A 23,926-nucleotide genomic window follows, 5' to 3' on the forward strand; every position below is an offset into this window, starting at 1 on the left:
GAAGAAGTGAAGTTAGATGTGTGTTCAAGCTGATGTCAGCTCAGATGTTCCTCATTGTTCTATAATATGTCATTATATATATTAAATTCTTATATGGAAGAATTTATTATGTGTTTCGTTTTCGTTTCAAATCTCTCTCTTTATTCAGCAGCACCACAGTTTTATTTATTGCTTTTTTTTTTGGTTTCTCTATGATATCCTCATTCTTTATGGTTGTAAATGTCTGTATAACTAGTAAAATTTGTTAGTTTCATATGTTAGTTTAAATTATATAGGTACATGGGAGCATGAAACTTAGAAAACCACGAGACCATTTTTGTTAACTGTGGATTTATTTCACAGACTTGTTTTTTCACTTATTATTAGCAGGGTTTAAATCCAAATGTTGGAACATTATTATCACATAGTGAAGACGTTTTGTTCTTTTTCTAAATGAAGACTGAAGTTGCCGGAGATCCTAGACAAGTTTCAACTGTTCATCTACAACTAGGATTACCACTGGTTTTTATTGTTGGTCAACAAGCTACTTATGAAGCTGATAGAACAACTGCAGAATGGGTTGCTTGGCGTCTTCTGGGAAAAGCTGGAGTTCTACTTTTGTTAAGGTATTTTAAACATGGAATAGTAACTATTCTCTATTTAGCAGGACACTAGTATTTTTCTTGGTAATCTGTTCACTGGTAAATAAATTCAGATCTCTACTAGATTCTAATATAGTTAGAGCCAGTTGCTGAGTTGAAGTCTTTAATTATCAGCTTGATTAATATTTAGGCCTTTAAACTTTACTAAATGAAGGTGTAGATTAAGATAGAGTATAGAAAACCTGGTCTGTATTTACATGAAAAATTTCTCAGACTCACTAAATTGTAATCTTTTTTCATAAACATTTTTAGTATAAAATTTTCAGTTCAATTTTAGATTGACCTCCTTGATGACTATTTTTCCTGAGACTGGCAACATATAACATGTATTTCCATTTTGATAAAGGGACTCTTTGGAAATGGACATTCCTCAGGATATTAATGTTATCATCAGAAGAGCAGAAGAGGTTGGTCATTTTCTATATTGGTCTACAACGTGTGCTTATTTAAAACAGGGTAATACACATGGTTCTAAAGTAACATATGCTTATTACAGGAAAATTCTATGAATTGCCACTCTTCAGAGATAACTGTTGTTAACATTTTCAACTGTTGTGTGTTGTTTTCACTTGTTAGTCTCTTTTTCTGTGTGTGCTTGTGTGTGTATTTATATAAATATATGTATATCTACATATGCATATTTTTAAAGAAATTTAGGTTCGTGCTGTATACATCCTACCTTTCAAATACAGTTATATTTCATTACTTGGTATTGTGCTATGATGCCTGCCTTTAAACTTGTTTTGGGCATCACTGATTTATTTCCCTTTGCTAAATTTCTAGAAGTAAATTTTATTAAATGAGATTTTTCTTTTTCAGAGCTTGGGCCTTTAACCACTTTAATTAATCTTTTTTGTGATTTAAAAATTTTATAGATTATACTTCATTTAAAATTATTACAAACTATTGGCTGTATTCCTATGCTGTACAATATATCCTTGTGACTTATTTATTTTGTTCATGATAGTTTGTACCTCTTAATCCCCTCCCCCATTCCCTCTTTCTACTGGTAACCATTAGTTTGTACTCTGTATCTGTGAGTCTGTTTCTGTTTGTTATATTCATTCATTTGTTTTTTAAATTCCACATATAAGTGATAATATACAGCATTTGTCTTTTTCTGCCTGACTTATTTCATTGAGCATAATATCCTCCAGGTCCATCTATGTTACTGGAATGACAAAATTTCATTCTATTTTTATGGCAGAGTGATATTTCATTGAATATGTATGCTGCATCTTCTTTACCCACTTGTCTGTTCCTAGACACTTAGGTTGCTTCCCTGTCTTGGCTATTGTAAATAATGCTACTATGAAGACTGGAGTGCATGTGTCTTTTCAGATTAGTGTTTTTGTTTTCTTTGGATTCTACTCTTTTATTTTTTCATGTGTGAAGTTAATTGACTTTAATATATTTTTTTTTTCTGAATGTGATTTTTTCTTTCTTTTCTTCCATGGAAAGGCATTTTATTTTAAATATAGCAGTGTATACATGTCAATGGGAACTTTAAAGTCTTTTAAAATACACAGTCAAATTTCCCTCCAGAAATATTATTTTACCAGAAGGATTTAGAATTCCTTGTTCTTCATACATCTTTGCCAGTACTGAGTAGTAATCTTTAAAAAAAATTATTTCTATACAAAAAAATGTTTCCATATTAATTTGCATGCCTTTGATAACTTTGATTAGTGAGATCACCTGTATTTCCTTTGTAAATTTCAATTTTTTAATTTCTTAAATTCGTAAAAATTTCCTTAAATTTTTCTTAATTAAGAACTCTTCGGAATATCTTCTAAATATTTTAAACATATGCTAAAAAATTGTTGATATGTTTACAAATGGTCAGATAGTTTAAACTTAAATTCTCTTCCATAAGTCTATGGTATGAATACTGGATTCAGATATCAAGATTGCTGGGAGAAATGTCAATAACCTCAGATACGCAGATGACACCACCCTTATGGCAGAAAGTGAAGAGGAACTAAAGAGCCTCTTGATGAAAGTGAAAGAGGAGAGTGAAAAAGCTGGCTTAAAACTCAACATTCAAAAAACTAAGATAATGGCATCCTGTCCCATCACTTCATGGCAAATAGATGGGGAAACAATGAAAACAGTGAGAGACTTTATTTTGGGGGGCTCCAGAATCACTGCAGATGGTGACTGCACCCATGAAATCAAAAGACGCTTGCTCCTTGGAAGAAATCCCGTGACCAACCTAGACAGCATATTAGAAAGCAGAGACATTACTTTGCTGACAAAGGTCTGTCTAGTCAAAGCTATAATTTTTCTAGTAGTCATGTATGGATGTGAGAGCTGGACTATGAAGAAAGCTGAGCGCCGAAGAATTGATGCTTTTGAACTGTGGTGTTGGCGAAGACTCTTGAGATTCCCTTGGACTGCAAGGACATCAAACCAGTCAGTCCTAAAGAAAATCAGTCCTGAATATTCATTGGAAGGACTGATGTTGAGCTGAAACTCCAATACTTTGGCCACCTGATGCGAAGAACTGACTCATTGGAAAAGACCCTGATGCTGGGAAAGATTGAAGGCGGGAGGAGAAGGGGACCTCAGAGGATGAGATGGTTAGATGGCATCACCAACTTGATGGACATGAGTTTGAGCAAGCTGCAGGAGTTGGTGATGGACAGGGAAGCCTGGCATGCTGCAGTCCATGGGGTTGCAAAGAGTCAGACACGACTGAACAACTGAACTGAACTGACTGATGAATGCTGAGTTAAAGAGTCAGAAGACTTGACTCTGTTCCTGCTAGTTCTGGGCCCAGATAACTGAATTAACTTCTTCCAGCTCAGTTTTCTCATTTGTGAAATAGTTATAAAACCTCTCCTTCTAACTTATAAGAAATTTTATAAGACCAAATAGAAAAATACTTTGAGAACTGTAATACTGTTCAAATATGTGTACTGTGAGGTCATTATGCTTTGCTTTTAGACCCAGTAATGGAAAGAATACTTACTGAAGCTATTTTTTTTTTTACTATTAGATAAGGATTCCAAAATAGGACATTACTTTGTTATTGGGAAAAAGGTTTTATAGAAGAATTAAAGTTCATGCTGTTTTCCCAGTACATATGAAAGTTATGTTTATACTATACTGTAGTCTGTTAAGTGTGCAATAACGTTATGTCAAAAAATGTATGTACCTTTAGTTAAAAAATAGTTACTGCTAAAAATTGCTAACCATCATCTGAGTCTCTAGTGAGTTGTAATCTTTTTGCTCATGGAGGGCCCTGCCTTGGTGTTGATGGCTGCTGAGCGATCAAGACAGTAGTTGCTGAAGGCTGGGGTAGCTGTGGCAATTTCTTAAAATTAGACAACAGTGAAGTTTGCCACATTGACTGACTCTTCCTTTCACAAATGATTTCTCTGTAGTATGCAATGCTACTTGGTAGGATTTTACCCATAGCAGAGCTTCTTTCAAAATTGGAACCAATCCACTCAGACTCTGCTGCTGCTCTATCAACTAAGTTTTTATAAGATTCTCAATCTTTTGTTCTCATATCAATGATCTTTAGAGCTGCTTCACCAGAAGTAGATTCCATCTCCAGAAACCACTTTCTTTGCTCATCCATAAGAAACAACTCCTCATCCGTGCAAGTTTGATTGTGAGATTGCAGCAGGGATAATTACTGAAATAATCTAGTGGCCTAAAATTTCATATTTTAAAAAAGTTTTGGTTGAGCCTCAGTGTAAGAAATTTTAATGGAATAATTTCAGTGGAATATAATTTGGTTTTCTTAAAATACCTGGGGCCAGGTATTATTTTTATGTTTAAGGCCAAACAGTTAATTGAGCTTTGTAGTGGAATTATTTATTTATTTGTATTAAATTACTTTTTTCCCCCTTCTTTCTGGCCATGCCGCACAACTTGTGGGATCTAAATTCCCCGACCAGGGATTGAGCCCAGGCCAGGGCAGTGAGAGCCCCAGTCCTAACTGCTGGGCCACCAGGGGCCTCTCTAGTGGAATTATTTTAGATTAAGTATTATTTTGAGTGGTGGTGGTGATTTGGTCACTAAGTCATGTAAAATATCAAAAGAATTTTGGTACTATTTGCAATAAAATTGCATATATTTATATCTTGTGTTGAGGTAGGACTTAGTGTTATATGTGAAACACTTCAGATTTCAGCAGAATGTAACTGTGACAAGAAGCAAAGGAGACTTTCAGTTCCGTGTTTTGCCCTCTTTTCTAGTAGCATGCACTATCTTTCTATAATGTTTAGACACATTCAATATTGTGGAGTTAATTTCCCATTTTTATTTTTAAATATTAAAATTTAAATTCACAGGTTTAGTTTCATTTTAGTGGCAAACAAGTGAAATATATTAAAATGGTTCATTATATTCTAGTCATATCTTTTAAAATTAATGTATTTCTAGGAAACGCAAGTGGAATTTTTGGCATTAAGTCATATTGATTTACTAGTATTCCATGTGGAAAGTACCATGAACACTGAGGAAACCGGCAAATATGAAGACATGGAAGAGCTAAATATAGGTAATGTGTTTTTTTGATGCTCATGTTCCCTTGCCATTTCTGCCCAGCATGCTTTAGGCCAATGAAATTTCAGTGAATTAACTTTCACATTCAAGAATATGAAGAGACCTGAAGAAATTAATTTTGAATCACATTTTAGCAATTTGATTAGGTGAAAAGATACAAAGATGCTCTATTTTGCTCAGTGTGATACCTTTCATTGTTGTATGTCAGGCTTTTCTCTTTCCGCCTGTGCCTTTATCCTACAGATCAGTTCTTTCTTCTGATCTATTCCACCTTTAAAAAGGACCCAGGAGCCACAATATGATATTTATTTTGTTATTTTATATTTATTTTGTTATTCCTATTACAGTATGAGATTCTGATGAATATAGTTATATTTGTAGTTGTAAATGAATCCAGTTGTTAGGAGTAAACTTTGATAACATTTTTATAATTATTTTTAATGTTATTAAAAATAACATTAAAACTATTGTTTTAACATTTAAACATTTAACATTAATATTTTAATGTTAAATTAATTTTAACATAATGTCAAAATAATTTTAACATTATTTTAACAGAATTTTGCCAGTTCTGTTTTTCTTTTTATTGTTCTATCGCTTATGTTTTGAAGTATTCTATAGTTTTCAAGGCTGTTTCCCATACATTATTTACTTTGATTGTTATCCTCTGAGTTAGCTGAGGTCACCTTCATTGTAGATGAAGAATCTGTGTTTTGGCAGAGTTAAATGATCTGCACAAAGTCACAATGGCATGTGGAGCGTTCTGACTTGAAATTTCATTTATGACCATTATCATTCCTGATACTTCTTTATAAAACATCCTATTCTGAAATTGCTCATTTGCTGTCTCCCTTCTGTACTGGTCTATTATAAACTTCTAAGGTAGTGATTATGTCTTGTGCATTTACTAAATGTATCCCGTTTAGTAAATTATTGAATTTTTATCATGAGTCCCGTTGAGTAAATACTTTTTATGTAGTCCTGTTGTTTCGAGTCCTAGAAAGGAAGGAATTTGCATATTCTTTTCATGAGATCCGTTTATTATGATGATCAAAATCTGTATTATAAATTTAGTAAGGCCTCTTAGCTTTAACTGATACATGACCAGCTTCCTGGTTTGAGCACTGCTCTCGTGTTGATACGCAGAGGTTAGAACTGCTAATAATTTAATCCGGAGTTCTTCTCCATAGCATCAGCATCATACAGGCAGATCTGTGTTCTGGTCTCTTGCTCCTTACTTTATTCCTGTCATTGTTCATATAGTCACACTTCCAAAGTCACAGGAATCATCCAAGTGTCAGTTTAATAGGATTCCTGTCCTCAGTGAAAGTTGCCTTTTTCAACATTTCGTTTTCATGTCTCATTTTACTTAGTGACTTTCTGGCTCCCATTTGCCCTCTGGTGCTGCCTTCTAATTTTTTCTCTCTCCTGTCTTTGCTCCTCAGCCCAGTTCTTGTGTTTTGGGGGTGGGGGGTGTTTGGTCTTAACTTCCTATGTTTGTCATCTATATTGACTTGTAATATAGTATGCTGTTGTGCCCAAATACACAACTGCCCTCTTATTTCCATTCCTTCTCATTAATTAGGAAGGACAGATGAGGCTTGGAAAGAGTTTGTTACCATGTAAAAGTGGAATATAAAGAAAAATGCTCTTCAAAGGAAATGAACACTCAATGAGTCAGAATTAAATGAACTGGGTTCTAAAAAGAGTATGAAAAAAACTTGTGTGACTGAAAAGAATATATATACATGTTGATAAGTAGGTGCAATGTAGAGCTGAGGAGTGAATATATTTAAAAACTGAAGTGGCTTATTAAGAGAATGGAAAAGCAGAAAGGTGTTAGAACAAGGTAAGAGAAGAAAGGATGGATTAGGAAATAAGAATGGACTGGCAGGAAAATGAAAATATGTGAATAATAAAATACTGTAAATGAGAAAATTGGCCTTTATTAATTTTGATATTGAGGGCATAACTTTTAGTGTCATAGAATGTGATATTTGAAAGTATCTTAAAATTAATAGTGTAAGTCTTATGGTTCACAGGTTTGAACACTGAGACTCAGAGTTATGTAATTGACTAGAGTCACACAGCTTAAAATTGCTGATGTGGTACTAAAATCTAGATCTAGTCTTTTATGGTATTGGAAATCATATGGAAAATAATAATTTAGTTTTCTGAATGTACTGTCTTTCTCACTTCCTTTCTTTTTAATATGTTATTACAGAGAATTATAAATGTATCATAAAATAGGATAATAGAACAAACCTCCAGATAACCATTTCCTGGACTCACCCAACTACCATCAGTCAGTGGCTAATCCTGTTACAATCATAGCCCTTTACTTATTATTTTGCACCTAATTCCAAACATAAAAATTCATCCATAAATATTTCCCTGTATTTCAGACATGTAAGGATTCTTTTAAAATTAACATAATGCTATTACTATATCTACATGGTTAAGAATTCTTAATATCAGATGCTTAGTCGACATTCAGATTTCCAGCTTCATCATGCTTTTTCATGCCACTGTTGCTTTGTACATGCTGTTCATTTTACTCATATGCCTTTGCTACTGCTGCTGCTGCTAAGTCGCTTCAATAGCATCCGACTCTGTGCGACCCCATAGACGGAAGCCCACCAGGCTCCCCCGTCCCTGGGATTCTCCAGGCAAGAACACTGGAGTGGGTTGCCATTTTCTTCTACCATATGCCTCTACTGCCTCCTTAAGTTTCATTTTTCTTTTAATAATGTTCAGCTAGTGTCATCTTCTAGGAGGCTTTGTCTCTAATCAAGTTAGATATGCCTCCAATGTTACCATATAATCTGTACAACTTCCAGCAGGACATTTGTGAATCAGAATATGTGTGTGTATGTGTGTTTACTACATATTTGAATGGATAGATGAATGAATGGGTGGGTGGGTCTGTCTGTCTTAATGAAAAGTTTTTATTTATTTAAAAAAATTTTTTTTAATATAAATTTATTTTAATTGGAGGCTAATTACTTTACAATATTGTATTGGTTTTGCCTTACATAGACATGAATCCACCACAGGTGTACATGTGTTCCCCATCCTGAACCCCCCTCCCACCTCCCTTCCCATACCATCCCTCTGGGTCATCCTAGTGCACCAGCCCCGAGCATCCTGTATCATGCATTGAACTTGGACTGGTGATTCGTTTCACATATGATAATATACATGTTTCAATGCCATTCTTCCAATTCATCCCACCCTCACCCTCTCGTTACCATCTTTCTAAATTTTTTTTAGATTTAATTGATATGTAACATTATATTATTTTTAGTTGTATACCATAATGATTCGATATTTCTATATATTGTGGTTAATGAAACGATTTTTACATATTCAGAATCTACCCATAACTCAATACACATAGAATAAAATCTAAATTTCTTGGTTTATATGGCCTTTTATGGCTTTCCATGTGGTACTAGTGGTAAAGAACCTGCTTGCCAATGCAGGAGAAGGAGACATAAGAGATGCAGGTTCAATCCCTGATCGGGAAGATCACCTGGAGGAGGAAATGGCAACCCACTCCTGTATTCTTGCCTGGAGAATCCTATAGACAGAGGAGCCTGGCAGGCTACATACAGTCCATAGGGTCGCAAAGAATTGAACACAACTGAGTGACTAATACGCACATGATCTAGAAACCCTAGAGTTTTCTCACGTCATTCCTTCAGTCTATTTCGTTTTAGTCAAATGTGCCTTCCCTCAGTGCCTAAAGTATGTTGAGCTCTTTTATGTCTCCGAGTCTGCATAGGTTGTTCTCTTTGTCTAAAACATTCTGTTATTGATTATCTGGTAGACTTTGGATCGCCCAATTTAAATCTGCCTGTTAAAATCTCTCACTGTATCTTTTGCCTTTCTTCTTAAACTGATCACATTTATAGTTATATATTTATTTAGTGATGAGTTTATTGACTGATTTTTCCATAGATAGAAACCGTGTGGTCAGGGACTATGTCTGCTTTGCTTACCACTTTCCTTAGTGTCCATCACAGTGCTTTCCAGGTAGTAGAAGCTAAAGAAATATTATCAAACATGTGTGGTAGGACTTTTTTAGGTTATAAATTATTATATTGATTAGAAACAAGTGTTATTTGTTGACAAGTTTATTATTTTTATATTTATATTTATTATATTATTTCTTGACAAGTGTAAGTAATTCCTTTTGGAATTAGCTAAAACTTGATCATTTCTAGGTCAGGAAGCATCTGAGAGTCATTTAAGATAGGAAGCCAGACAACTGGAAAGCTTTCTAAATATCCTACATTTTAAATATTAAGATAGTATGAATTCATGAGTTTCTATGAAGTGCCAAATTTTCATATGCTTGCCTTGGAGAAGAGCTTAAATATTTTAAATTATGTATTTATATTTACATTAATTTCTCTTCAAACATTTCAGGAATTCAAGATGATGAAGTGGAAGAAACTGTTTACAGAGACAGGAAGAGACAGTTACCTTTGGAACTCACTGTGGAATTAACGGAAGAGACATTTCATGAGACAGTAACAGCTTCTGACAGCATAGTGCTTTTCTATGCTGGCTGTGAGTATTATGAGCCTTTAGAGGTGACTACTGTACTGCATATTAGGACATTTAAAGTAAGCAGATTTTACTTACTGTAAATAAGTAAGCAGATTTTGCATTCTGTTATCACACATTGTAAAATGACATTGCTTTCATATGTCCCATACTTTTAAACAATTTATTTCGGAGCTGTTTCTAGGGTTGTAAAACTGATTATATGTAGTATAGTCAAAGTGTTAGTCACTCAGTCATATCTGACTCTTTGCAATCCCATAGACTGTAGCCTGAAAGGCACTTCTGCCTATGGGATTCTCCAGGCAAGAATACTGGAATGGGTTGCCATTCCCTTCTCCAGGGGGATCTGAGCCTCCTGCATTGCAGGCAGATTCTTTACCTTGTGAACCACCAGAGAAGCCCTGATTATATATATCTGACTTATAAATTGAAGATTATGATTAAACTAGATGTTAAGCTTACTAATTTGGAAAATTGTTGCTATTCAAGCTAATGATTTTAATAGATTAACAGTTATTGTAGGTTTTTAGGCATTATATTGCTTTTATCTTCAAACAATAGCCATTCAACTGTACTCCTTGCCGTATGAAGGTAGAAAATTAGTTGTATTTGGAACTCCCTTAAATGTGTGGACAGTACTGAGTGCTGCATATTGGAATATTTCTTAGTATGAAATAATTTTGAGATACCCCATTAATCTACATGTTTGTTATATATAAGTATGGATGCTTTAGAAATATATATGTTGTAATATCTATTTAAATTTTTATTTTAATGTAGGGCAAGCAGTATCCATGGCATTTCTGCAGTCCTATATCGATGTGGCAATTAAACTGAAAGGTATTACACTGTTACAGGCATGTTTATTTTCCTTGTTCTGAGCTATAGCTATTTGTAAAATTGTGTCACTCTAAAGATGTAGAAAACCACATAAAATTTCAGATTATTATGTTTGTGTCTCCACGGTTAATAAGTTAAGGAACCATGAGTTTCAAAACTGTTAGGAGCATTCCCTTTGTCTTCATTAAACTGTCTTATAGCTTTATACTTAATCCAGTAAACTTTTTGGCTGAATTCAGTCATTCAGCAAACATTTACTGAGTGCCTACTATGTGCCAGTTACTGTTAAATATTATTAAGTATATACTAAATATTATTAAATAAAAATTTGATAGATAAGCCTATAGTCTCACAGTCAAAGGAAGGCTCTAAGATCCCAGTGTTCTTGAAGCTCTACAGTTAGCTTTTCATGGGTAGGGAATTTTTTCATAGCCAGAATCTTTTTATTTTAACTATTCTATGAAACCTGATTCAGTGGTAGACAAACAGTAATGCAAGCAATGAACTCAAAATGTCTATGCCACTGTCCAAGCAAAGACAAAAGGAGGAGTGGGTAGGCCTGTTAGCATTAGTAAGAGAGAGAGAGAGTAATGGATTTGGTAAGTATAATATTTTGTAATCATTTGAATAAGACAGTCTATATCATGCTTTATATCTTTAATATGATTTCTTCTTACTCTGTTTTTCTTGTTAATAAAAGCTGTTATGGCTAAATGTGCTTTTTCTTGGCTACTCCAGAAATGCATCCACCATTTAGTTTTTTGGGGCATTAGCTTACAGCCTCTTTCATTATTTAGTAAGTTCCTTATGGGAAGAAAGTATGCCTTATACTCAGCTCACTGGACTTGGTGCATTGTCTTACATTACAGAATATCTCGTGTTTAATAATTGTTGAGTAAATGAATTAGCAAATATAGTAGAGTTTCATAAATTTTGTTTTATTTTGTGGAAAAGGTGTACAACTTGTGTGTGTATGTATGTGTATGTGTGTGGATATATATATATATATATATATGGGGCTTTTGTGAATTCAAGAAGTTGAGTCCAGAAAGTCAACCCTAAATACAATATGTCCTATGATAATAAAAGCATCAGAGATATAAAAAAATCATTTTTGATCCATTTCTCTTCCATTCATTTCCAAACTACATTTGATCCATTGTTTATTTTATTCCCCAAGTGAAGGGATGATTAAATCTGTAGATAATATGATTCCTAATTTTTTTTTAAAGCAAATCCTGTCACTCTCTGGGTTTCCTTTATGGTTGCAATCTACAGACTGATTTAAGTTTCTTCTCTTAGGTTTTGCCACCTTATTGGTAAATGATTACAAGAAAGAAAAAGTAGGAAAATATAAACTATAATAAAATAGTAATTGGATAATGTCACTGAATACTAGAAATATCCCTCCTCCCCAGCTCATTTGGCTAGATACCAAATGAAAATGGAAGAAGGTTCTCTTACTTTCTTCTCTGTTAATGACCAAATAAAAACCTGACCCCTCAATGCAAGAACTCTGAGTTGTCTGTGTTTGTAGAATAAAAAAGGAGGTTAACAAACCTAAAGACTTGATTTCTTTTTTCAATTAGTATGTTCTTTATGAATGACAATTCTTTTAGTAATTAGATATCAGATAGGTGAATTATTTTGGAAGTTCATGGGGCTTCATATAGAAATGCATAGTATAGGTATCAATAATGTTTTGTGTCTATGGTGAAGCCTATACTATAATTTTATAAACTAGGACAATATTGTAATACTTCGGGTGTTTAGTTGTATAATCTTTCATGTTGTTTCGGGAAAAAGCCACTTTTTATCTCTTAGTCCAAGAGGATGAAGAATATTTTATACTCAGTCACAAGGTGGCAGCAAATGTCTGTTTTTGTTTTTCTTTTAAATTAGGATCCTTATTTGAAATTGCTGTGTTGTTCAAGTATGTGGAGTGTAACACTACAGTAATCTTAGAACATTAGACTATTCCACTTGAAACATGTTTAAGTATTGAAACCATTTTACAGCAAAGAAAATTAAAATGTGGTAAATTCAATATAAGTAGCCTTATCATTTTTAATAATATATATCAATATTCTATTTTTCAGTTTTAAAGATAACATCAAAGTTTTCAGCTTGGACTGCTGGTACATTTTAAGCAGTGGTAGACCCATTGAGGATGCTTATTGAGGGGAGAGAACTACATTTATTATGACACCATGTTCTATCCTTTGGTGGCAGTACATAGCATGATACTCCATCTGAACAAGCACCAGTACATGCACCACTCGATATTTATTGACTAAATGACTAAAATAAAGGAGAAGAGAACTTTATACTAAGCTTAGAAGGAATAAAGATTTATCTTTGTGTGCTCATATAATATTCAGGTATTAACATACTTTAAACACTGAAAATTTTTTCATGAAGAAATATCAGGGTACATTTCACAAATTGGATACATAATATGTAATAGACATTGTACTAGGTTTATAAAGCAGACTAGACCCTGTGAGTTAGAATCTAGGATCATAATGTAAGGATGGATTTTTAGTATTAAAACTTTTTGATGATAAAATATTAAAATATTGCATTTCACAATTTTAGTCATATGGGTAGGTTACATCCTAATTTAGAATTTAGGATTAAATTAATATACAAAGATTCCTTCTTTGATCTAATACTACATTGAAATTTCCTTTTATTAGATTTTCTTCCTTTCTTTCATTAGTTGAATTGTATGGTACTTTGTTATTTTTGATGTCTCTGCACCTAACTGTGTATTTTGGAGAACTGGAGAACTTTGCATATACAGTTGACTTAGACAATGAAGGGATTAGGGGCGTTGACCTTCCATGCAGGAGAAAATCCAAGTATAACAGGTTTGGCCCTCCGTGTATACATTTGCCGGAGAAGGCAATGGCAACCCACTCAGTACTCTTGCCTGGAGAATCCCATGGGCGGAGAGCCTGGTAGGCTGCAGTCCATGGGGTCGTTAAGAGGTGGACATGACTGAGCAACTTCACTTTCACTTTTCACTTTCATGCATTGGAGAAGGAAATGGCAGCCCACTCCAGTGTTCTTGCCTGGAGAACCCCAGGGATGGAGGAGCCTGGTGGGCTGCCATCTATGGGGTCACACAGTCAGACATGATTGAAGCGACTTGGCAGCAGCAGCAGCATACACATTTGCTCTGTATCCAAGTTTCCACATCCGTGGATTCATCCAACCTTGGATCATGTAGGACTGTAGTATTTACTATTGAAAAAAACCCATAAGTGAACCTGCACAGTGTTTTTCAAGGGTCAGCTGTATTAGTATAGAACAAGTAGGAATTTCTCTTTGAGGTTCTGCTATGTGTTTTCTCAGGCTGAAAAGAAATTATTTAGATGAAATAAATATGTATGAAATTACACTGTTGAGACAGGTTGGGTATGTGAAAGTGAAAAGTGAAAGTCTCTCAGTCGTGTCCGACTCTTTGTGACCCCATGGACTATACAGTCCGCGGAATTCTCCAGGCCAGAATGCTGGAGTGGGTAGCCTATCCCTTCTCCAGGAGATCTTCCCAACCCAGGAATTGAACTGGGGTCGCCTGCATTGCAAGCACATTCTTTACCAACTGAGCTATCAGAGAAGTGAAGTGAAGTTGCTCAGTCGTATCTGACTCTGCGACCCTGTGGACTGTAGCCTACCAGGCTCTTCCGTCCATGGGATTTTCCGAGCAAGAGGACTGGAGTGGGTTGCCATTTCCTTCTCCAGGGGATCTTCCCTATCCAGGGATCAAACCCAGGTCTCCTGCATTGTAGGCATACGCTTTACCGTCTGAGCCATTAGGGAAGTCTGAGCTATCAGAGAAGCCCTAGGTAAATATCCTGGAGGCCCTAGATAGTATATTCACACATATATTTAAGGTATTTCATGTACGAGGACTGCTCTAGATTCTGGAAAATCAGTGATGAGGAAACCAGACGCAGTCCCTGCACTCAGGAAGCTCAAATCATACAACAACACAAATGAGTACATAATTCCATGACGAGGTAGGGAAAAGAGCATGGGCCTTTAGGAGTATAAGAATCAGATGTAGATCAAGGTGTCAATGGAGGCTTCTCTGAAATGGTCACACATGCAGAGATCTGAAGGGTGAGAAAGACCTGACTGGTAAAATTGGTAGAGGTGGGCTGATGTCAAAATAGATTTGAGTTTTGAAAAGATATCTCTAGCTTCAGTGTAGAGACATATTAAATTCTGGGAGATGAATTAGGAGAAGTGATGATTAGAATGGTGGCAGTGAAGAGAAAGGGACAGATATAAGAGGTACTCAGAATTTAGGTGGTAAAATTGGAAGGCATGTGGATTGATGAGGTAAGACCTGCGGAGTTTAGGAATGAGGTGTGAAAGGTGATACTTTGCTTGCAGTTGCACAGGATGGCAACATTCATTACTGTTCACAGGAAAGAAACCACGTTTGGTTTTAGACGTCTTGAGTTTGAGGATGTTTCTGTTCAAAGGGACCTAGAGAAGGCAGTATGGATACATTGATCTGCAACTTTGAGGAGCCTGGGCCAAAGCTATGCATTTAGGATTTATTAGGTTGTTGATGATGATTGAGATTGTCTAGAAGAGAGTGAAGAACAAGAAGAGAAAGCAACTTAAACTGAGCCTTGAGGGAACTCCTGACTCCACTGACCAAGAGCCTGCAGAAGGGAACAAAAGGGGAGGCAGCTGGGGAAAGATTGGAGCCAATGGGAGGAGGTGCTGCAAAGAACCAAGGGAAGAGAGTGCCAGGAATATGTCATGCTGCCGAGAAGTTGAAATAAGAACGGGATATAAAGACGTTAACAGTTCTCAACAACTGAGTTTTCTACATCAACATTTATAAAAATGTGCATTTTCTTTTTATATAGGCACATCCACTATGCTGCTTGCTAGAGTAAACTGTGCAGATTGGTCTCATGTGTGTACCAAGCAAAATGTTACTGAATTTCCTGTTGTAAAAATGTACAAGGAAGGCCAGAACCCGGTATCTTACACTGGTATGCTAGGAACTGAAGATCTCTTAAAATTTATTCAACTGTAAGTATTCAGCTTCACCCTAAGATTTTTTAAGTTTTAGATCTATTCAACTCCTAATTCCCTTACTTATTTGACACACCTTGGATGGTTAAGGGAGTATGAACACTGATGAGAAGAGCCTGTCTATGACTTTTTATCACTTTTGGGGAGATTGAAATTTTATTTAATGAGACTGATTTTTTTCTTTGTTTAGAATAGTGTCCAGTTGTCTTTATTTTGTCAGATATTTATCCTATGGAATATACTAAGTTCAGTATATATATGTTTTTTACAAGCTGAGAAGTATTTTTACAAATTAATTTTGACTATAAATATTCATCCAGCAACAGGATTTCATGCCCAGTGAACATTATGTCTGTCCAAGAAGCAGAAGAATATTTAAATGGAGAATTATATAAAGACCTAATCTCCTATTCTAGCATGTCAGTACTGGGACTGTTTAGTCCAGCCATGACAAGAGGTAAGTGGAACTGAACATTTAAATTATATAATGTATAGGTGAAGACTTGTTTACTTGTTTTCTTTTTAAAGAATTAATATCTTTTTAAAGAGAACTCAATTGTAGAGAATTTTGAAAATACAAAGAAGTTTGAAGAAAAAGATCTTTAAAATTGTTAAATTTTAATGTAATTTCTTCCCTCTTTATTTGTGAACTTATGTGTTGAATATTAATATACATTTTAATGTAATTGGGCTAGTACTGTGTATTTAGGTTAGTATCTGCTGTTTTTATTTAACATTAAGTGGGTGCATTTTTCCATGTGATTAATATTCTTCAAAAACATCATGGCTGTATAATATTTGATTGGATGAATATATCATAATTTATTTAACTGTTTACCAACAAATAATTTCTTTTCTTTTTTCTTTATATTGTAGAGAGTATTTTTATTTGAGTCTTTGTGTAGGTTTTAGACTATTTAATAACTATGGATTCCCAGTAGGTGAATAACTTTGTCTTCTATAAACTGTATAAATGTTATTCATTTTTTTAAAAAAAGGTTTTAGCATTTGTCTAAGGAATTACTATGAGATTATTAAAGATAAATATATATTAAAGATATTAAGCTTTTGTCATTTTATTAATATTCCAATTATTTCCCCCAGCTTGTTTGCTTTTTAGCTTTGCCTAGTAATTTTATATGTAATAGTTAAAATTTTTTTCAAATTTATTGATTTTGAGATTTCTTCCATTGCTTTAGCTATAGAAAATCCTTATCATTCTGATCAGTTAATAGTTACCTGTCTCTTCTTGTTGCTTTATAATATTTTCTTATGCTATATTGTCTTCTTATTTTGAATATTCTTGTTTAAAATTTGTGAGTGGTAAGACACAGGTAACATGAAACTTAGCCTCTTAATCATTTATAAGTGTATGGTTAACTAGTGTTAACTGTGTTTCTATTGTGGGCAAATTCTGATTTCTAGAACTTTTTCATCTTACAAAATTGAAACTCTTTACACATTAAAGAGCAACACCCTTTCCCTGTTTCCCTAGCGCTTGGCAAACACCATTTTCCTGTCCATTTCTATGAATTTGACTACTCTAGTACCTCATGAAAGCCAGATCATGTATGTAGTGTTTGTCTTTTTCTGAATAGCTAATATATATACACATATCTTTTTAAATGTTTTCTATTTTATTCACTTTACCTATTGATACTTAATCTATTTATTTTATAAAGCATGTTGAATATGATTGGGTCGTCTCTTTTTCTTTATGACAATTTCTTATCTTTTTTGCCTATTGACTCTTCTAAGTGAACTTCAGCCATTTACACATATTGTCTAAACTTATTCAAATTTTTGTTGCTTGTTTTATGCTTCATTGGTATTTCTTTTTAAAAAATTTTTTTTGTTTAATTTACTGAAGGATAGTTGATTTATAATGTATTAATTTCAACTGTACCTCAGAGTGACTCAGTTATACACATATTTTTTTTTCATATTCTTTTCCATTATGGTTTATCATAGGATACTGTAATAGTTCCCTGTGCTATACAGTAGAACCTTGTTTATTCATCCTACATATAAAAGTTTGTATATGTTAATACCAAACTCCCAATTCTTCCCTCCCTCATACTTCCCTCCTTGTCAACCACTAGTCTGTTCTGGTTTGTGAGGCTGTTTCTGTTTCATAGACATTTCATTTATGTTATATTTTAGATTCCACATATAAGTGATATCATTGGTATTTGTCTTTCTCTTTCTGACTTACTTCACTATCTGATAATTTCTAGATCCATCCATGTAGCTGCAAATGGCATTGTTTCATTCTTTTTCAAGGCTGAGTAGTATTCCATTATATATGTATGTACCCCATCTTTTTTATCTGTTCATCTATTGATGGACATTTAAGTTGTTCGTGTCTTGGCTATTGTGAATAGTGCTGCTGTGACCACAGGGGTGCTTATAACCTTTCAAATTATAGTTTTTTTTCTGGGTTTATGCCTAGGAGTGGAATCACAGAATCATATGGCAACTCTATTTTTGGTTTTTTGAACAACTTTCATATACTATTTTCCTGTAGTCGGTCCATCACTTTATATTCCCACCAACAGTACAAGAGAGTACCTTTTTCTTCACACCCTTTCCAACATTTAATATTTGTAGACTTTTTAATGATGGCTATTCTGACTGGTGTGAGGTAGTACCTCATTGTAGTTTTTATTTTCATTTCTCTAATAATTAATGATGATGAGCATCTTTTCTTGTGCCTGTTGGCCCCTGTATGTCTTCTTTGGAGAAATGTCTGTTTGGACCTTATGCCCATTTTTTCAATTGGGTTGTTTGTTTTTTTGTTATTGAATTGTGTGAGCTATTTGTGTATTTTGGAAATTAAGTCTTTATCGGTTGCATCCTTTGCAACCAATATTTTTTCCCAGTTCATAGGTTGTTTTTTGTTTAATTTTGGTTTCCTTTTCTATACAGAAGCTTGTAAGATTGATTAGGTCATATTTATTTTTGCTTTTATTTCTATTTCCTTGGGAGACTAATTTAAGAAAACTAATTCATCTTATTTTTGATGCATTTTAAATTAATGCTTTTGCCTTCAGCTTTGATACAATGCTTATAGTAATAAGTTTAATTTGTTTGTTTTACATAGTGTCGTTGGTTTTCCATAGTATCATAAGCCCACTGATGGGCTTCCCTGATGGCTGAGATGGTAAAGAATCTGCCTGCAAGGCAGGAGCCCTGGGTTTGATCCTGGGTTGGGAAGATTCCCTGGAGAGTGGAATACCCACTCTAGTATTCTTACCAGGAGAATTCATGGACAGAGGAGCTTGGCGGGTTATAGTCCATAGGGTTGCAAAGAGTTGGACACAGCTGAGCAATTAGAACTCTCTTTACACTGTTGGCTATAGTGTTCTTTTAATATTACAACTTCTCTATACTTAAACTGCCTCTCTTTACTTTTTTTATCCTTCAAAGGACTGTGTCTTTCAAAAAGTTTTAAAGAGAGAGTCCACAGGGCATTTATTCTAACCAATGGTGTTGCTTAGAATGTTAATCTCTTGGCTTTGGAGATGGATGGCCTCTTGACTGGGTAGCAATAAGTGTTTTCTTCATCATGTCCACTGCAAAAAATAGCACAATGTGAGAGTTGTGAGTTAAGTTTTATTTGGGGGCAAAATGAAGATTATAGCCTGGAGCCAACCCCTCAGATAGTTTTGAGGATCTACTCTGAAGAGCTGAGCAGGGAGGTCGTATATATGTAATTGTGGTGAAGAGGATTACATGCAGTCAAGCACACGTTTTGACAGAAGACTGCTGCTAGTCACAAGAAGGTTGCTGCTAGTCATGAAGAGCAGATGTCTCTGTTAATGATTTTAGTGCTGCTTTTCTAGATACGAAAAGATACCAGAAATTGGGTCCATAAAATCTGAAAATATCTATCTGAAGGCTTGTTCTGCCAGTTTTCCCCAGAGTGCAGAGCGCCTCATTCCTGATTTCCACCCTGAACTCCTTTCAGGGTGTGTTCAACTGATGGTTGGTTACCTCATCCTTATAGAGGCAGATGGCAAGTAACAGTGTTTAGTTGGCATTCTCATGCTGTTTCCATTTATATAGCAAACTTCCTCTTTCGTTTTTCTTTTATTCAAGGTGCATTTCAAAATCTGAATGAAATATTTTAAGAATGTTAATATGGGAAGAAGATTCCCAATGTCCAGCATTATAATTGTATATAGTTGATACTATTAACTATTGATTCTTATTAAATTTTGCTTTATAAAAATTGCTGTCTAGTAATTTTTTCTTTCTACTTTGTCTTCAAAATTTTTAAAAATCCAAAAGAACTCACTAGAAAAAATAATAGGACTGTTAATGTATGCCATGTGCCTTACCATCTTAGAAGGCAAAATCCAGAGGGCATAACTTTTTAATTTCTATGAAAAATCATGAAGCAAATGACTCTATGTTTTACTCCTTTTTCCCTTTCTCATGTTTTTTCATCCACATCGACTTTGTTTTCTGCCTACCTCAGGTGCCTGGTGTCCTGAAGTTCTTGTTTATTATTTACACTGGGCCTCCTTCCAAAAAGAATTAGTCTTTAGATAATAAAAAGCACAAATACAATAAAATCATTAAAACAAGGATGAGAGTCAAGCAATAAAAGTAGGAGATAACTAGGTAGAATACCTAGAAACAATGCAGTGACCGTAAAACTTAACCCTATGCAATCTGGTAGCAAATAGAAACAAAGATGAAATTTTTGCCAACTTATCATCATTATATAATAAATGGCAAAATACAAGTTAGGATGCTGAGTCACCCATAGAGAAAATATTTCTCTGGTTGTACATGCTGAGAGGAATTTTTCATATATGCGTGTATATACATATGTATTTTATTTAGAGATCAACATAAGGAACAGTGTGTTGTTGTTTAGCTGCCAAGTTGTATCCAACTCTTTTGTGAGCCCATAAACCGTAGCCTGCCAGCCTCCTCTGTCCATGGGATTTCCCAGGTGGTAATACTGGAGCAGGTTGCCATTTCCTTCTCCAGGGGATCTTCCTGACCCAGGGATTGAACCCAAATCTCCTGCATTGGCAGACAGATTCTTTACCACTTAGGCACTTGCATGACCGCCAGAAACACTGTACTTGACCATATTTCTATACAAATGATGATAAAAATTTACATATAATTAATTACCTCTCAACAAACTTCAAAAGCATCATGCTGAAGTATTGATACATAAAGGTGGTTCTGGTGTACCAGAATGATGTAGTCTGGATGTGATGCTTTTTTTCCTGGCTTGGTTGCTTCTAAGCCTTTTAAGTCAGATATTAGTTCCTCTTCTTTTTTGTTTGTTTTTGTTTTTGTTTGCAGACATTCATGTGAGAGTTGTTGGATTTTCAGCGTCTACTGAATGAGAAAACATAAAACAATAAAGGGCTCCTATGAATCCATAACGGAGAAGGCAACGGCAAGCCACTCCAGTACTCTTGCCTAGAAAATTCCATCGGACGGAGGAGCCTGGTAGGCTGCAGTCCGTGGGGTCGCTAAGGGTCGGACACGACTGAGCGACTTCACTTTCACACATTGGAGAAGGAAATGGCAACCCACTCCAGTGTTCTTGCCTGGAGAATCCCAGGGACGGGGGAGCCTGATGGGCTGCCGTCTATGGGGTCACACAGAGTCAGACAAGACTGAAGTGACTTAGCAGCAGCAGCAGCACTAGCATGAATCCATAAAATTTTTATGTTCATTTTGATTATATTCACAAATGCTAACTACCAGCATTTGCTGAGCACTTTTTGTATGAGATAGTAATTGTTGTTCATGTAGATTCTAATGGTTTGAAGACTAATGTGAGTCCCATGAAAGCTGAAATGTCTCTTCTATCCACTGGTGTATCTTTCAGGCCCCTCCACTGGAAAGTTACTACTTTTCCCCTGATAGTTAGTAAATACCTTGTGGGAATATAATTTAAAACTCTGTAAATGTCCTGTTTCTCATCTTACTTTTTCATACCAGTTTTAGAATCCTTCACTGCCTGAAAGAGGTATTACTGTGATAGTTGCCAAGTGGGCAGTTTCCAATTCCATTATTCCTTCTACCTTTATTAGTTGGCATACTACTCATTTGTTTATCAGATTGGGGGCAGGAGGAGAAGGGGACGACAGAGGATGAGATGGCTGGATGGCATCACCGACTCAATGGACATGGGTTTGGGTAGACTTTGGGAGTTGGTGATGGACAGGGAGGCCTGGCGTGCTACGATTCATCGGGTCGCAAAGGGTCAGACACGACTGAGTGACTGAACTGAACTGAACTGATGGTTAGCTGAGTTCTTATTTTATTCAATGGATTATAATCAGTCACTGTCATTAGTTTGCTCAGGTTGTCCTAGGATCCCTTTCATTCTATTATGCTTTTTTCCCCCTCATCCCTAGTACCTGTGACCTTTCGATATGTCTCCATTGTTTTATGAATGTCCTTTTGCCACAAAATGTTCCCAGCCCCATTCTTAGAATCAGCCCGTTCTCCAGGGAATCCAATTTCCTTTAGTGAGACATTGAATCTAAATGCTGAGATCTAGGGGTTAGGAATGCTTTTAGTTGCTGGGGTGTTCTTGCCTCTTGCTGACAGAGCTAAAATACAGATGAATCTACATATGTGTGTGTATAAATATAACTGTGTAATAAACTGTAACAGTGGAAAACAGTATTGCTAAATTAATGTTTTTATTTTATGCAATTAAATATGCTTAAAGTTAAAACAACTAAATATTGTAAGTCGCTATTAATATTACATCTCAAGTATTTTATAGTGGTTAAAAAACTTTTTATTTTAGATAACTGATCATTTCCTTATATTTGGGTTGCCATATGTTCTGACATACATGGCAGTTTTCACCAAAGAGGAGAATGTGCCTGGTTTCAAACATTCAAAGGGGAATTTACACTTTGATTTAGTGGAAACGGATATGGACATGAGGTCTACAGTCTTAAATGCTCCCATTCTCCAAGGAACTTAGGATTTATGTACAAGTATACAAGTCAGACATGACTGAGCAACTTCACTTTCACTTTTCACTTTCACACATTGGAGAAGGAAATGGCAACCCACTCCAGTGTTCTTGCCTGTAGAATCCCAGGGACGGGGGAGCCTGGTGGGCTGCCGTCTATGGGGTCGCACAGAGTCGGACACAACTGAAGTGACTTAGCAGCAGCTAGCAGCAGCATGCTGTAATTCATGGGGTCACAAAGAGTTGGACACGACTGAGCGACTGAACTGAACTGAGACTCATGAAGAGCCTTCCAAGATACATATTCATGAGTTTAGAATCTTATGAATGAGCAAATTATATGGAATGTTAGTGTCTTTCCCTGCTGTTTTTTATTTTAAAAAGAAGCTAAAACAGATTCCATTATGTCATTGCTTTAGGTAACAGTCATCAATTATTGATCAGAATTTAGAGAAATTTCTCTTAGAAATGAGAGTGTAGGCACTCAGTTCCTTCTAGTTGCCTAGTTTTCTTATGTATCTTTTCTACTTTGGTAAAGCACAGGCTAAAGAAAATGTTTTCATGGATTACTCATTTCTCATTAAATTTATGATTATAAATGAGTTCTCAGTGCTGCTTGCAGGTGGATCTTGCCACCCTAGTAAGTGGCTTTACAAAGTGTTTCTCAGTCTTGTGGAAAGCATGCATCATTTTTCAAGAAAATCTGGTGATTACCCAGTGTTAACGGTGTTGATGCTCATTTGACGAATATAGTACTGACTGCCAAGGGACGGATCTTCTGGGTTCAGCATACCCAGACCTCTAGGTGCTTTATGATTCAGTTCTTCCATCATTGTTTTCCTATTTGAACTGCTGTGAACCTCTCGTGCAGCCAGCCGAGGTATCATCTGGCCTTCGGTTGGCAAGAACACATCATTTACAAAAGTCCATCTCTGCTCTTTTCTCATTAGTCTACAGCTGTTTAATTCAGACATGCTTCTGGGTTGTAAGATCCAGAATATGCTATTATTTATGAAACTGTATTCAAAAACCTACAGAGATAATAGTTCTTATTTTGAATATGCATATCATAACAAATGGGACAAGACTAATACACAAATTAATCAAAATTCAAAAGTAACCAAAACACTTTACAGAAAAATACAGGAAATAAAAAAAGAAGATGCAAATCCCTCATAATTGTAGAACCCTAACACAGACACTGGAGAAGGTGATGGCACCCCACTCCAGTACTCTTGCCTGGAAAATCCCATGGATGGAGGAGCCTGGTAGGCTGCAGTTCATGGGGTTGCTAAGAGTCAGATGCAAC

General features: G+C 35.3%; 2 protein-coding genes across 2 annotated transcripts in view; one reads left to right on the forward strand and one right to left on the reverse strand.

Annotated features, from left to right (window-relative positions):
* The window catches only part of TXNDC16 (thioredoxin domain containing 16), a 92,943-nt gene that overhangs the window by 49,447 nt on the left and 19,570 nt on the right, over window positions 1–23,926 (forward strand). The window contains exons 11-17 of the mRNA XM_088839908.1: window positions 439–605; window positions 988–1,048; window positions 5,040–5,157; window positions 9,597–9,740; window positions 10,518–10,577; window positions 15,473–15,641; window positions 15,965–16,101. Coding sequence (XP_088696034.1) covers window positions 439–605; window positions 988–1,048; window positions 5,040–5,157; window positions 9,597–9,740; window positions 10,518–10,577; window positions 15,473–15,641; window positions 15,965–16,101 — 856 coding nt within the window. The remainder of the gene's footprint in view (window positions 1–438; window positions 606–987; window positions 1,049–5,039; window positions 5,158–9,596; window positions 9,741–10,517; window positions 10,578–15,472; window positions 15,642–15,964; window positions 16,102–23,926) is intronic.
* Window positions 1–23,926, reverse strand: part of PTGER2 (prostaglandin E receptor 2) — a 207,320-nt gene that overhangs the window by 22,354 nt on the left and 161,040 nt on the right. The gene's annotated exons all lie outside the window — the stretch shown is intronic.

This window comes from Moschus berezovskii, chromosome 9 (genome assembly GCF_049115385.1).
Source record: "Moschus berezovskii isolate FMDL1 chromosome 9, NW_MosBer_1.0, whole genome shotgun sequence".
Taxonomy (NCBI): domain Eukaryota; kingdom Metazoa; phylum Chordata; class Mammalia; order Artiodactyla; family Moschidae; genus Moschus; species Moschus berezovskii.